The sequence below is a fragment of the Staurois parvus genome, unplaced genomic scaffold, assembly GCF_062004578.1.
Source record: "Staurois parvus isolate SC_StPar_1 unplaced genomic scaffold, SC_StPar_1.0 ptg000058l, whole genome shotgun sequence".
Classification (NCBI taxonomy): domain Eukaryota; kingdom Metazoa; phylum Chordata; class Amphibia; order Anura; family Ranidae; genus Staurois; species Staurois parvus.
The window spans coordinates 8,757,043-8,773,317 of NW_028317854.1; the positions used below are offsets into that span (position 1 = coordinate 8,757,043).

Below are 16,275 nucleotides of genomic sequence, written 5' to 3' on the forward strand. Positions count from 1 at the left end.
TGCAGCCTCTGCATCTGAGGGCTGGTACTCATCGATATGCATTTTAGTTCTTGGTTTACTTTAAAGCTGATCATTTCACTGCATTACAGGTCAATTCAATAAAGCAATACAAAGAGAAATGAAGATGTGTAAATCACAGCAACCTGTAGCAAACAAGCAGATTTCACATTTCCCCATCCAGGTCAGGTTGCTATGGTGCTTCACTTTGGATACTGCTTTTTGCATTAGGAATACACCTGAAATGTTGGGAGTTGAAATGACTGAGTTTGGAAAATCCTGGATAGCTCCTCCCTAATAAATTATGGGCACTTCACACAAATAAGCACCTGAAAAGCTCCTTAGTTCACATTTTTTTAATAACATGGCACAATTTACATAACACAAGTCTTCGCTGATGAGGAACATGCTGAAGATCGAGTTGCTTCATTTTTATGTTTTGATTTTTTTTTTCCTTTTCAGTTCTCTTTTTTCCTCTTTACATATGATCTAAAAAGGAAATTTCTTACATACAGGATAAACAGCAAAAGGTTTGTATATAACAATCTCTTTACAATACTGAAAGCTACCACTACTGTTCCAGTGTACATAATCTTTTGGGAGGGTTTGTTCTTTAAAAAAACACTGCACAACATCTGGAGTTCACAAAATCTGAAGCTCACAACTAAACCTTCAGATGACTACTAAAATAGATCTCTGCTTATTAGAAACAACTGTCAGGAGTTTTATTCCGTGTTCTGATTTTTTGCCAAAACAGGATAACAACTTAAGATATCACTTTAATACACTAGAAGACCAATGGACTATGTTTATTTCATACATATAATTTACAACCCAGTAAACCAAATGTGTATGGTATTTATTTCTGATAAAGTCATATCCTCTCCGACTGTTTAGATGTAAACAGGTGTTATTATCAGATCATGAACTAACTGGCGAAAACAAACACCCTGGGGTGATGTTAAATTTTGTACTTGTCATTTGGATCAACAATTTAACCAAATTGATAGAATGTGTATCATATTAAAACATCAGTTGCCAAACATATATACCCTCAATAACAAAAGTTATTTTACTTCCCTTGAGTTGGATGTACTGGCAAATCGGGGTGTATTTAATAATGTAGTGCAAAGAGCAATTGTTTAAGTGAACCACTAGTCAGTTCATTCTAGCTGCTCAAATGGCTAACATTGAAATCTCGAAAATCAGTCTTCTGATTAGTTCTTTGACCATAGCAAGTTTTGTTTTGTTCTTCAAGTTACAGACATTGTAATAGACAGTGTGCTGAAAATGATTGCTATTGTAGAAAAAAGCATATTTGAATCATGTAAGTATGTTTGTATATTGTTCAGTTGTGCATAGATGAAAGGAGCCCTGCACTTTTATGTTTGGAAGTATTATGTTAGCTACCACAAAAAAAACATTTATTGGAGTTTATACCCATGTATGTATTTTCAGCTCCAAAATGCATAATGCAATGTTCCATCAAACATGGCAATTGATGTTGATAATTGGTGTCTTTGGTGGGACTTAATTGCCAAGGCAGCTTTCCACTACCTTGTTAAAACCACTGAGAAACCCACTTCACATTGATGGATCCATTGGTGGAACTGGAATTGAAGATGCAGCTTTGAGGACCCAATATTTCTACTTATGCTTAAGAAATGTTTGCTATGATTGAGATAACCTACCAGTTCTTTTTACTACATTATTAAATATGTATCAATCAATTTAAAAAAGATCCACATAATTACATTAAAATGACTGCATAATAAATACAGGGCATATCTGTAACATCCTTGTTTAGAATGTTGAAAAAATCTTAAATACAGATTGATGCCTAGAAAAACGTAACAGGTATTTCAACACAAATTTCTTAGGGACAATATGACTTTAATTGTGTGAGTGTGGGAAAAAGATCCATTTGTGTTACAATGGCTTTATGTTGAAAGCCTCGATAATAATTGCATAGTTGAGGGGGTTTAGTTGTCTCTAATAACATACACAGTAAGAGCAGACTGTGTTATAAATAGCAAGGTTGTAAACTGCACAGTTTAAGAAGTATTATTGTATTATGTCTATTTACATTTGTACACAGTAAAGCTTTCATCCTATCCTTTTGCATATATGAACCAATAACCAATGAAGCAAATCATTGTAAATACATATTTACATTTTCTTTCAATATCACAAGTCTGATACAGTCCAAATAGGTCTAATGAATTATTTCCTTCAGTTCCAATCAAATGCTTTACATTAGTAAAATAAATCGAAGACAAACATTTGAATTGGCTAAAAGATCTGGAAATCTGCAACGAATAATATACAAAAAGTGAAAATCATTGCTCTTAGAGGCTTTACATTTGTACAAAGATTGTATGCCAAGTCTTGCTCTGATTTAAATCAGGTTATTTGTCCTCAAGCTCCATTTATTATATTCACCGTGCTTCGATATCTTTCAGCGTGTGAGAAGGAGGTCTGTCTCTTATCTCTGCAGTCAATGGAGTAGTCCTCCTGGGAGATCCTGGTCGGCCTCCCAAAGTAGAAATTAGTGGAGGGGGGGCACTTAGTGCTGCTGTTGGTGGAGTCTTATTAAGAAGTCCGTTTTGATGTCCAGCTGTGGGACTGACCCTGGGATAGTGCATGCTTGGAAGTCCTGGAGTAATTAAACTTGGGTGAGGCAGGTGACCATCCAAAGCAGCTGGATGAACCGCATGTAAACGGGCATGTTCATAGTCCTCTCGAAGCATGTGTAACCGTTCCCTCTCTTCCAACTGGCTTGCTCTTTCTATGTGTTCCCTTCGTGGGTCAACAGAAAGATGATGATGGTGATGATGGTTGTAATCATGAGGTTCCCTGTCTCTAAATGATCTGTCTGCTTCATATATTCTTGGAGCGCCAAGTCGATGAAGTGGATCATTTCGCAGCAAAAAATCTCTTCCAAGGGGATCACGCCTATGAATATCTAGTCCTCTGTAAGGGTCTCTTAATGGATCTCTCATAGGATCCCAATGAAATGATGGATATGGGAAACGTTCACCACCTGGGATTGGGCTTATACCCATGAAAGGAGTCATCATGCGAGTTCTGTCTAAGCCACCAATGCTGTTCATTGGATGCATCCCTGTTACACCCACAGCCATTGGCATGGATCCTAAATGGCCCGGATGAATATTTGATGTAGACATTGGAGGAGGTTGTTCAGAGGACCTATGCACAGTTGGTGCCTCAGAGACTAAAACGTCATGATCTTCCTTTCTTTCCTCTTTTACTTTGACATCATTACTTTTCTTTTGACTGTCATATGTCTCAGTTTTTCTCTCATCTCTATTTGAAGTGCTATTAGGTCTAGTGCTTTCCATCACTGGTGGTCTAACATAAGGGGAGGGTACCCTTGAGACCTGCTTGGCTTCCTCTGCAGCTCTATTGTCATGTACAATGCTTTCCTTTTCAGAAATATGGTTTTCTTTTGCTTTGTGCTCTTCCACATTAGCTTCTTTCCATGAATCAGAGTGATCCCTTTCACGGTCCTTGGTCTTTTCTTTGTCTCGCATCTCATTATTTAGATGGGTTCTGCTTTGTTCTGATAAACTGCGATTATGTCCCAATGAATTAACTTGAGCAACAGGTGCTGGTGAAGGATGACTGGAGTGCCTTTTCTCATTGGTTTCCCTAAAGAAAGAGAATAAGCTTAATGTAATAATTGTAAGAAATATAAAACTTTTAACATACATACACATCATACTACACTAAGCTGAGAGCTGCAACTCTGTCATCATAATTGGGAGCAAAATATATACAATAAAATGCCTCTTGCAAGGGATACTGGAATAGGACACACACATTTCACATCACAGTTTAAAGCCAAAGTCTGAGAACAAACATTTTTATTTTTACTTTAGATTGGTCCAGTTTAGTTATCGTTAATGCTGTGTATATATAGTACTACATCTAGAAGACTGTTGGAGCTGCAAAAAATCTCAGTCTTCATTATAGATTCTGTCGGCTTTGATCTTTTAGGCTCTGCTGCAGTGAATTGCCATCTCATATAATGCAGGAGCGCGGTCGCACACTTTCCACCCTCAACCATTGATAAAACATCTTTTATTCTATTCACAGGATACAAGGCATCCAGTGATTGGACAGGGGTCTGTACTTTTGTTCACCTGTCGCTCCTCTCCCATTGTCCAATTACAGAATGACTTGTTTTATCAATTATTTTTTCAATCAGTTTTTTTTACGTGTGGACCAGTTTCCCCGTGTTACTGAAACAGGACAAATAAAACTGTGAGCACCGTCACATTGAATCTAGCCTGGAAAGTAAGGGGCTTGGCTGTAAACTGCAGCAGCTTATTCCCAAAATTCCACTTGTGTGTCACTGCAGGAGCAATGATTTTATTCTAATTAAAGGATAAGTTCATCTTTTGGACAAAAATAATAAATGAACATTTTTTTGCAGGTAAAAATATGTGCATTTATTATTTTTGTCCAGAGGAGCCTGTAAAGCCATGCACCAGTGATCAGTAGATCACTGATGCTATGCAGGTCTCCTGCAGTCCTGTCAGAATATCTTCGGCCATATGAGAAGTACAGCCAAGCAAATTTTCTGCCAGAAATCTCCACAGCGCCATGGTAGTTCATTGAAAACTACAAGCCGACAGCCGCTAAGGCTGCCGGGAGTTGTAAGAACTCTGTGAATGAGTGATGCGCCACGTGTGTGGAGCCCAGCACGGCCGCGCTGTTTTCAAATCTGACAGATAGTATGGGGAAACTTCTCCCCATACTATCTGTCAGAGGAAGGGGGGCGGCGGGTGCTGCTGTGGCTATGGGAACATGTTACATCTTCCACTCTAAAAATGGGTGGAACATGTTCCAAAGGTGAACTTATCTTTTAATAATGCCTAATAAAAGAGATGATCCCTACCTTCAAGCTCCTTCGCTGTATGCCCCTTAAACATGGAAATATTTATGCTGCATAGACAAGCAAACTATTGTGGAGGAGCTAAGAAAAGGAAAGTCGGTTTGTTCTGCTTGCAATCTGGGTACAAAGCTCTATTTTCATATAATAGCAGGAGCTATATTTCTCTATATGTATCTGAATGTGGTAAAAGGACAACAAGGGCACAATGTTAAAGGAAATCAGAGTATTGTCATCACTTCAGATAAACTGGTGTCATTTTTGCACAGGTTTAGTTTAAGGAAGAGTCACCCTTCTCTGTATCTCTCCATGGCACTTGATCCCTAAATTTCCTAAGCTGTTGCTCACTCCTTAACTTTTTTTCTACTGTCGCATTGTTTTATAAAAATGTGACTGTGGGAATAAGCTCAAGTGAATGGCATCAATGGATGGCAGAATCCATTACAGCACAGATGTTAATTACTGGTAATATGTGATCAAAGCTGTATGAGATTCTTCTGGTCACCACTGCTATTCACTCCGAGGGTGCACTGATTGTCAATGGCTGACTTGCTAGACTGAGACTTTGCTTTTTAATATGAAGATTAGCGCTAAGGCAGAAAGCAAGAGGATCAATGTGGGAGAAATTTATCACCGTGTAGGTTTTGAGGGCTGACAGTGACTGTTACTTTATATTATCTGCATATCTAGAATTTGATCAAATGTTCTTTATAGAACCATGTAGCATAATATATTTGATTTCTACATCTAAATTCTTTAGCTTTCTGTAAATCACACACATACTGTCTCCAATTAGTATCTCAGCAATGCAATTTTACTACTTGTGAGCCTTGAAGTTTAAAGCATTCTTTAATTGCTTTATTAACATTACTAGCTCACGCACCTTTCTTTATCCTCTTTGGACGATGATTCTCTTTTGTCTGAATCTCGATCATGAGCTGTAACTGAAGAACTGCGTTCAGGCTCCCCAGGTTTAAGCCAGGGTGGAGGTGTTGGGAAAGAAGGTGGTGTTCGATGAAGTCGATTCCATGGTTCATGAGGATTATTGAAACTCTGAATATTTGGCCCTTCTTTGTGGCTAAACATTGAGTTGGATGCTATAAAAGAAAAAAAAATATTTAGAGCAACCCTGTTAAATAAGACAAAATATAAGCAACAAACATATTAAGTTTGAAGAACAGATAGTTGACATACCACACCATTTGTAATACAGTTTTTATCTCAGAGTGCTTAATAGGTCATAAAAAAGACTTTAGTTTTGGCTGCATGCCAGCAGGTTGATTCTCCCACTGGCAAGTAATAACTTTTTCTTATTTACAGTGAAATCTCTGCACCTAAATTAACAGGTCCACAAACTTCCTGATCCAATAATAAAGGGGGAGATCATGGACCAGATAAATCTGGAGTCATATTTTGTCCTTTGAAAGCAGCCCTGTGTCATCACATTTGTACGTGGGTTCTGACAACTTAAGAGGACATTTGGTAGGTAGCCGATAATGTTAGACAGCTCTCTGCATGTTAACTCAAGGGCAGTGGTGGTCGAAACGTTTGTAGTACACTTTTAATATACTGTAAATGCATAAGGACACATTTCAAGATTTGTAATTTAAAATGAACTCTGCTTAAAATGCAGTGTAAGCTCTAAGTATATCTCAGTTGAAGCTGTATAGGGTTAGTTCCCCTATACAGTAAAAATGTAAAAGTGAACTAACACTGGACACCCCCATCCCCCTTGTCCCCGCTGTACTTACCTCTTCACTGTCAGCACTTCTGGGATGGAACAGATGGATTCTAATTGGTCAGCGCCATCAATGTGATCAGAATCCATCTGGTCCTTTCCGGAAGTGCTGATGGAGAAAAGGGAAATGAACTGGAGCTGCTGGTGTGCTGACACCTTGGCAACCATGGAGGTAAGTACAGCAGGAATCGAGGGGCTGGAAGGGTGTCCAGTGTTAGTTCACTTTTAAATTTTTGCTGTAAAGCGGAACTAATATTTTAAACAAGGTGGGACTTTCCTCCCACCTCATGTGTCCCTTCTGAGCCAATCAACAAGCACAGGTGCAGTAACATCAGAAGACTTTTTCTTTCCCTCTTTCCTGCCAGCGGTAAACAGATCTGAGTCAAGTGAAGGGAGGGTAAGTATTTGCAAAAGAACAGCTGAGCATTAAAGTGTTGCTTTGCATTAATATATATTCCTATTCCTTTGCTAGGTAATGTTTTAAATAGGACTATATAATTTACAAAGATAATGAGCAAAATTAAAGGATAAGTTCACTTTTGTAAAAAAAACAATACATTCACATCTTTTTACAGGTAAAAAAACTGCAGTTATTATTTTTTTACTTGGTGCCTAAAAAGCAGATCTTGGGTGCCATGCAGGACTCAAGCAGACTGTCCAGTGTATCTGTGTGCTCGTATCTTGTAAGGCAAAAAGGGAAGGCAGATACACACTGACAAAAGGCAATGAACTACCACAGTGCTCAACAGCGCTGTAGTAGTCAATTGCGAACTACAAGCTGACAGCTACAAAGGCTGTTGGTACTTGTAGTTTTCCATTCACAAAATATTGCGAATAAATGAAGCAGCCGGGCCCCTTTTTTTTAAATTAGTGACAGGTAGCGCGGGGGGGGGGAATCACTAAATACAGTTGCTCCAGTAGTGGGAACATGTTACATGTTCCATCCTGAAAAGGGGGAACATGTAATGTGTTCCCAGACGTGAACCTATTGTTTATGCGGTATTATAACATACAGCCAAGAGTGCTATAGCTGATAATGAAGAAGCCACAACTGTATAATGGTATTATAGTATATCCAATTCCAATGCTATTTTTCATTTTTAATGAGGTAGGGAATGGTTAACCTGCTGTCAGGTTTTCTTGCCATCTCTGCTTCATTAAAGTGGAACTAAGCCTATCGATTTAACTGTTTCCCAAAACAGTTAAATTCAACGTGAACAAAGACAGCAATAAAAAATCTGACAGTGATTCAAATCGCTGCTTTATTGAAATCCGTAAAAAAAAGACTTCTTGTGTTCTGGGTATTCATTCCTGGCAACATACTGCCCTAAACCAATTCTATACCTATCTGTGCACCTTCCATCCCTGTCCAGCCGCACCAACTGTCAGTCTAACATAGAGCTTGACAGGCTAGCTGCAGCAGGGCCGGGTGACAAATCTGTGCTCTCCACTCACAGCTAAATGCCAGAGCCCCAAGCACTAAGGCTAAATGCCCAGTTTGCATGGGGCCTTAAAAATTATCCTCAGCTTTCACAAAATAAGCAATGATCTAGAAAAGCATTTACCCATAGGCCATGCTACTGTTACTGAAAGTTGAAGAGTTATATACTGTACATGTTACAGATATTTTCCACCTATTGCTGAAATTGCATCATTCCTAATTTGTATTACTTTAGTTTTAATTTAGGAATGTTTACTCACTGACTGAAGGATTGCCAAGCCCCCCAAAGGCATTTCCTCCCACAGAAGCAAGACCACCAAATGTTGATGGACGATTAAATGGTTCTATGAAAACAAAATATATATCAATGATATTATTGATATACAGTATTAATGATATATTGCTTGTATTATTTTATTATGGCTATAATTGTAGTAAACATACACACATGGTTCACTATGTTCTGCTTCACTTTTATTTATTCTAGCTTTTGTTCAATTGCAATACAAATTTGTATTGGATACATACATGTCTACTGCATACAATACTCTCAACTACTCCCTGCTATCCTCTCATCCAAAAGAATTAAGCTGCATTTATATATAAATACATTGATATGACCAATATATATATAACCATGTGCCCAGTCCTTGGTCAATGCATAAGTGACAAATAGAATGTTAAATTGTACCCTCTAATATAATCATACACATCAAGAGCGAAAAAAAAGCCTATACAAGCAAAACATTCTTGAAAGTACAGAAGATTTACTAAAATTGGTGCACACAGAATTTGGTGCAGCCGTGCATAGTAACCAATCAGATTTTAGGTTTTATTGTCAAAGCCTAACTGAACAAGCTAGAAGCTGGTTACTATGCACAGCTGCACCAGATTCAGTGTGCATCAGTTCTAGTAAATCTCCCCACAAAGGAGCAGCTCTGCATGGTAGCCAATCAGCTTCTAACTTCAGCTTGGTCAATAAAGCTTTGACAATAAAACCTGGAAACTTATTGGTCTCTCTACAGAGCTGCCCCAGATTTTGCACTCTCCAGATTTAGTAAATAACCCCCATAGTGTCTAAACAGTTACCAATGTAATCAACTTCTATTGTACAGTATATCTTATAGTAGGTTTCATACACCAAGTACTCCAAATCAGTCATGGTTCATACAATTTATAAATATAACTACCACGGCACCACCGGCCTGGAGCTTGCATGTTCTCCCTGAGCCTGCGTGGGTTTCCTCCGGGTACTCCGACTTCCTCCCACACTCCAAAGACATGCTGGTAGGTGAATTGGCTCCTGTCTACATTGGCCCTAGCATGTGAATGTATGAATGTGAGTTAGGGACCTTAGATTGTACACCCCTTGAGGGTTAGGGACTGATGTGAATGTACAATATATATATAAAGCGCTGCAGAAATTGACAGCACTATATAAGTACCTGAAATAAATAAATGCCAATTCCCTTCAATCCACCTCTGCGCTACAGCTATGTGTCAGCCCTCTCGCATGTACACTCACCAGCAAAAACTACCTCTTTTTTCTAAGACAGATCAAAAAGCATCTGGGAGTATTAATTTAGTAGTTTCCCTTTAAGAACACTCTGTTTAAACACTCTTCATTGCTCCATGCACACAGTTAAACATAAGAAGGCACAGAAAAACTTCCAGTGCAACTAAAGGCAAAATTTTTATTTTTATTTTGGATAGACTAGCCATACATTATACAATTTTCTAGTACAGTTTTCCTTTAGATTTACCAAAACCATATAATGTGAGGTCAAACCTAAACACTTTCAATTTGCATGCAATCAGGCAAGCCCTTGCACTACACAGTTGAAGGTAAATCTAAAAGAAATTGAACAAGAAAATTGTATAATGTGTGGCCAGCTTCAGAGAGGGGTTATAACCCTTGTCAGGTTTTTTTTGCCATCTGTGTCCCAATGGGAGATTTACCTTTACTTCCTGTCCCATAGCCAAAACAGAAAGTGAGAGGAAATCTCTCCACAGTGAGTGAATCCAAGAGGGTCACCAGGGTCAACAGAATTAGCAACTTCATTAGAGGATTTCCCCTCTTTTACTGTTCTGATGTCAACCCAAAATGTGGGATTTTCTTTTACTTTCGACGATAACATAAACAGAACAAATAAAGAGGGTGAATCTCCCTAACGGGGGCACTGACAGCAATAACAACTGATAGGTGTTCTAATCCCTCTCCACTCTATCCAGATCTAAAGAAAAAATGCCTTTATTTACACTGTAATAGTTTAAAGTCCTTAAAGTGGAGTTCTAGTGAAAATAAAAGTCAGCAGCTACAAAAACTGTAGCTGCGGACTTGTAAAAAACTGACCCTACAGTGTCCCCCCAGCAGCCTGGGCGCCTTTTGTTCCTGACATCTTCAGTGTGGGCACCCAGCTGTTACAGCTCACGGCTCCACAGCCGGATGCTCACTGCGCGATTGCTGCACTTTGTGAATGGTCCCATAGTCTTCTGGGACCTGTCACTTGTCCCAAAAGACTACGGGGGTGGGGGGGTGGAGGACAACTTCCGCGCTCCTATTGCCTAGGCCAGGGGTAGGCAACCTGCGGCTCTCCAGCTGTTGCAAGACTACAAATTCCATCATGTCTCTGCAAGTCATAGCTGTAACTGTCAGTTTTGTAGTTCCACAACAGCTAGAGAGCCGCAGGTTGTCTACCCCTGGCGTAGGCGATCGCAGTGGAACTGGGAGTGGGTACCTGTCAGTTCCGGGTATCCGCTCCCCAAAGGTGCCAATCCTTAACGGGGAGCATGGGATCAGTCCTTTAAGTGGAACTTTCCTTTTTGGGTGGAGCTCCACTATAAACCCTTTTATTAAAAATAAAACAGCAACAAAAGTCATTGGGTGATGCTAAGACAGACCATTTTAAACAGCATGTGTGTAGCTTGTATAGTTCACACTTTTGAGAGCTGGTGAGGGTACCTGCGAGAAGTCTGGCACAGAGTTGGATTGAAAGAAATTGGCATGCATTTATTTATGTATAAATGACCACTGATTTGGAATATTTGGTGTATTCGAACTGGAAACTGTTTGGACGCTATTTGTACATTGAAAGAATTTTAAGGACTCTGTGTTTTGTTAGTTTATTTGCTATATTTTTATGCATGATGCATTTCTATTACAGGATGCAATTTAATATTATCTATTTGCCACTTATTATATGAGCAAGAGCTGAGCAAATGATGATATATGAGCTTACTGAATACACTGTGACGAATCTATAATCTTATAGAATGCTATGCCCAACAAAAACAATTATTAAAAACCAACCCACTTGCAATAATGGACACTCTTACAAATGTAATACCTCAGAACAGATATTTTAAACACAGCTGGCCTTCACTCATATTATTTTCAATCACATTTTTTTCCAACCAATCACTTTTTTTTCCAACACCTTTTGGGTAGGCAACATTATTAAAAACAACAAACAGTGCTGAGTATGGTTCCATGCACACTAGCATTTTTTAAGCTCAAAAAATTCCGGAGAAAACACTGTATGAAAAACGCTGGTAATAGCATTTATAGTAGAGCTTTAGTAGGAGCATTAGCATTTTATTAGAGTGTTTAAAGTACACATAGGAAAAAAAAGCTAGAAAAAAGCTGTTAAGAGAGTTTAGTAGTGTTTAGGAGCATTTAGCATTTTTTTTCTGCTGGAAAATGCTCCCAAAAACTTTACAAAAAATTATTTTTCTGCTCCTAAATGCTGAGAAATGCTACTAGCTTAAAATAGTGTGCATGGACACCACGGATAACACTATGTAGCTTCTAGGAGCAGAAAAAAAGTGCTGATAACAACTTCTAGGAGCTTAATAAAAATAATACTGTGCATGGAGCCTAAAGGATGTTTGTTAAATAAATTAATAATTAATGCAAAATATGTTGTTTCATTTACCGAGATGAGCAGAGGGGTTAAGAAAATTACTGTGATGAGGTGGAGGACCAAAATGTGCACCAGCTGGGTGTGCTCCACCTAAAAGCAAAATAAATAATATAAATAAGGGAAAAGATTCATACAGGTTTCCATATCATGATTTTTTAAATATAGCACAATTACAAAAAATAGTTATTAATTTAAACCATCACCAGAACAGTATTTACTTCTTCCTACTTAATATAGTAATAAAATATAAATATTTAGCTTTCTTAAAAATTGTGTATGGTTATCTACACAATAGTCACCTTCACCCAACTAGCTATGTGAATATATTTAATTAAGTTGCCCATTTTTAACTGTGTCAGAATAAATAAATAAAATGTAAAAAGCAATATTGTGGCGCCTAAAAAACAAACTAAATAAGTGAATATTATCAAAATAAATAAGTACAACAGAAAAAGGTTCATATACTTTGTGACTAAAAGTATCCAATACAAAGACATCTAATGCAAACGGTTTTCACAACCGTGAGTCTTTGCGACAAATAACTTTGGGATAGCAAAAATTAAATAAAAAGGTATTTAGAACTGCCTTCATCATGTTCCATTATTCTTCAATATATCAGCAGTATAGCCATGGCTATGATGCTCATACAATATGACCTACACACTGAATGTACAGCTTAGCTGGAAGAACAGTGTAGAATGTTTGAACTGTTTATAAAATGAATGCCAGCACAGGGAAGCTTAGAAATGTCTTTTGCAAACTGCTACCGGTACTTTTTGGTTTGGTCTTCCTGGTGAGAAGCCTTGCTAGTCATCTACAACTCCAATTCCCAAAAAGTTGTGACACTGTTTAAAGTCTACATTAAAACAATGATTTGCAAATCTCATAAACTCATGTTTTATTTAAAGTAGAAAATGGAAAACATGTCAAAATGTTTAAATTGAGAAATTGCACCATTTTAAGAAAAAAATAAGGTACTTATAAAAATTGATGGCAAAAATTTAGGATAGAGAAAGAAAAAGCTGGCAAAGTAAGTGGTACTAATGTGGAGGAGCAAGAAAAACATTTTGCAACTAATTAGGTTAATTGGCAACAGGTAACTAACATGATTTGGTATAAAAAGGGCATTTTAGAGAGTCAGAATGTCAAGGAAGTAGAGATGGGCAGCAGTTCACCAATCTGTGAAAAACAGCATCTAAAATTTGCCAAAAGATTTCAAAATAATGTTCCTCATCGTAAAATTGAAAAGATTTTAAATATATCATGATCTGTAGTACATAATGATTTAGAGCATCTGGAGAAATCTCTGTGCAAAAGGGACAAGGCCGACTGCAGTAAAAAAAGGAATGATTCTGTGATCCACATCTCTGAATGCACTCTTGAGTACTTCCAAAAATTACTGTCTGTGAACACAGTTTGTTGAGCCACCTAAAAATGCAAGGTAAAACTCTATCAAGCAATGAAGAACCCATATCCTAATATGATCCATAAAAGCTGCCATCTTCTCTAACCAAAGCTCTGTTAAAATGGTCTGTTGCAAAGTGGAAAACTGTTCTGTGGTCAGACAAATTGAAATTTGACATTCTTTTTAGCAACCATATATGCTGCGTCCTCCGGATTATAGAGGAGAGAGACCTTTCGGTTTGTTATCAGTGCTCAGTTCAAAAGCCTAAATCTCTGATGGTATGGGTGTGCATTAGCGCATATAGAATAGGCAGCTTGCACATCTGGAAAGGCACTATCAATGCTGAAAGACATATCCAGGTTTTAGAGCAGCATATGTTTTCATGCAGACAACATCTTTTAGGGAAGGCCTTGCATTTCAGCAGGACAATGCTAAACTGCATCTATCAAAAGAACATGACTTTGTAGAAGGGACTGGGTGCTTAAATGGCCTGCATACAGTCCAGACCTTTTACCAATTGAAAATATTTAGCACATCTTGGAATGAAAAATACGACGAAGAAGACCCAAGGCTGTTAAGCAGTTAAAATCCTATATCAGGCAATCAGGGGACAATATTGCTCTCCCAAACTCCAGCAATTGGTCTACTTAGTTCCCAGACATTCCCAGGGTGTTGTTAGGAGAGTGATGCTACACTGTGGTAAACATGGCCCTGTCCCAACCTTTTTGAGATATGTTCTTTTTTTTAGATATTACATTTTCTTAGATTACACATTTGTTTTCTATTATGAATAAAATATGGGTTTATGAAAACTGCAAATCATTGTATTCTGTTTTTATGTAGATTTTACTCAACGCCCCAACTTTTTTGGAATTGCAGTTGTATTTCAGCAGTACTAGCAATCAAATCTGAGTGCTTGGAGAACTTTCTTTGTGGAAACATAGCCTGCCTTCGTAAAGCAAATACATTTCATAGCAGACTAAGAGCAACAGGTGCAGTAAGCCTCCATTGAACAGCAATTCACCTTGAAAATTAATTAAATAGCAAATCGAGCTGAAGTGAAGAAAGGAAAGTGTATATATATATATATATATATGGGCAGCATAGTGGCTAAATGGTTACTACTTATGCCTGGCAGTACTAGGAGTCGTTGGTTTGAATCCCAACCACAGCACCACCTGCCTGGAATTTGCATGGTCTCCCTGTGTCTGCATGGGTTTCCTCTGGGTACTTCTGTTTCCTCCCACACTCCAAAGACATGCTGGTAGGTTAATTGGATCCTGTCTAAATTGGCCCCACTATGTGTATGTATGAATGTGAGTTAGGGCCCTTAGATTGTATGCCCCTAAGGCAGGGGTCTGCAACCTTTAAGACATAAAGAGCCACTTGGACCCGTTTCCGAGAGGGAAAAAAAGACTGGGAGCCGCAAAACCATTGCAACATTTAAAACAAATCCGACACTGCATATATTGCAAAAAGCGCTCTGGTCATGAAGGGGGTTTAAGGGCCCAGTAAGCAAAGGGTTAATCAGGGCCACAGTGTATCGTCATAATCACAATCATAGCCTTAGGTCAGTGGTGGGCAACCTTTTTTTTCAACTGAGCCAAATCTCGCCAAAACCACGATTGAAATTTATTTTGAGAGCCACATTTTTAAAACTGAAAATACATCCCCCATATAGTAATTCATCCCCCATAGTAATTCATCCCCCATATAGTAATTCATCCCCCATATAGTAATGCATCCCCCATAGTAATTCATCCCCCATATAGTAATTCATTCCCCATATAGTAATTCATTCCCCATAGTAATTCATCCCCCATATACAGTCATGGCCGAAATTGTTGGCACCCTTGATATTTCTCCAGGAAATCATGTATTTCTCACGAAACGTATTGCATTAACACATGTTTTGCTATACACATGTTTATTCCCTTTGTGTGTATTGGGACAAAACAAAAAAAGGGAGGAAAGAAAGCAAATTCGACATAATGTCACACAAACCTCCAAAAATGGGCTGGACAAAAGTATTGGCACCCTTTCACAACTGCGGATAAATAAGAATGTTACAAGCATGTGATGCTCCTGTAAACTCACCTGGGGCAAGTAACAGGTGTGGGCAATATAGAAATCACACCTGAAAGCAGATAAAAAGGAGAGACGTTCACTTAACCTTTGCATTGTGTGTCTGTCTGTGCCACACTAAGCATGGACAACAGAAAGAGGAGACGAGAACTGTCTGAGGACCTGAGAACCAAAATTGTGGCAAAATATCAACAATCTCAAGGTTACAAGTCCATCTCCAGAGAACTAGATTTGCCTTTGTCCACAGTGCGCAACATTATCAAGAAGTTTGCAACCCATGGCACTGTAGCTAATCTCCCTGGTCGTGGACGGATGAGGAAAATTGATGAAAGATTGCAACGCAGAATAGTCCGGATGGTGGATAAGCAGCCCCAAACATGTTCCAAAGACATTCAAGCTGTCCTGCAGGCTCAGGGAGCATCAGTGTCAGCGCGAACTATCCGTCGACATTTAAATGAAATGAAACGCTATGGCAGGAGACCCAGGAGGACCCCACTGCTGACACAGAGACATAAAAAAGCAAGACTACAGTTTGCCAAAATGTACTTGAGTAAGCCAAAAGCCTTCTGGGAAAACGTCTTGTGGACAGATGAGACCAAGATAGAGCTTTTCGGTAAAGCACATCATTCTACTGTTTACCGAAAACGGAATGAGGCCTACAAAGAACAAAACACAGTACCTACGGTAAAATATGGTGGAGGTTCAATGATGTTTTGGGGTTGTTTTGCTGCCTCTGGCACTGGGTGCCTTGACTGTGTGCAAGGCATC

The 16,275-nt window shown here is 38.5% G+C and overlaps 1 protein-coding gene across 6 annotated transcripts in view; it reads right to left on the minus strand.

Moving 5' to 3' along the window:
* Window positions 1-338: 338 nt before the first annotated feature.
* Window positions 339-16,275, minus strand: part of AUTS2 (activator of transcription and developmental regulator AUTS2) — a 1,792,114-nt gene continuing 1,776,177 nt past the window's right edge. For 5 of the 6 annotated variants that reach the window (XM_089668486.1, XM_089668487.1, XM_089668485.1 and 2 more), the window contains 4 exons: window positions 12,030-12,107; window positions 8,355-8,438; window positions 5,799-6,012; window positions 339-3,669 (listed from right to left, as the gene is read on the minus strand). In XM_089668486.1, coding sequence (XP_089524612.1) covers window positions 2,436-3,669; window positions 5,799-6,012; window positions 8,355-8,438; window positions 12,030-12,107 — 1,610 coding nt within the window. In that variant the 3' untranslated portion in view covers window positions 339-2,435. The remainder of the gene's footprint in view (window positions 3,670-5,798; window positions 6,013-8,354; window positions 8,439-12,029; window positions 12,108-16,275) is intronic. The other variant, XM_089668488.1, reaches the window with a different exon arrangement.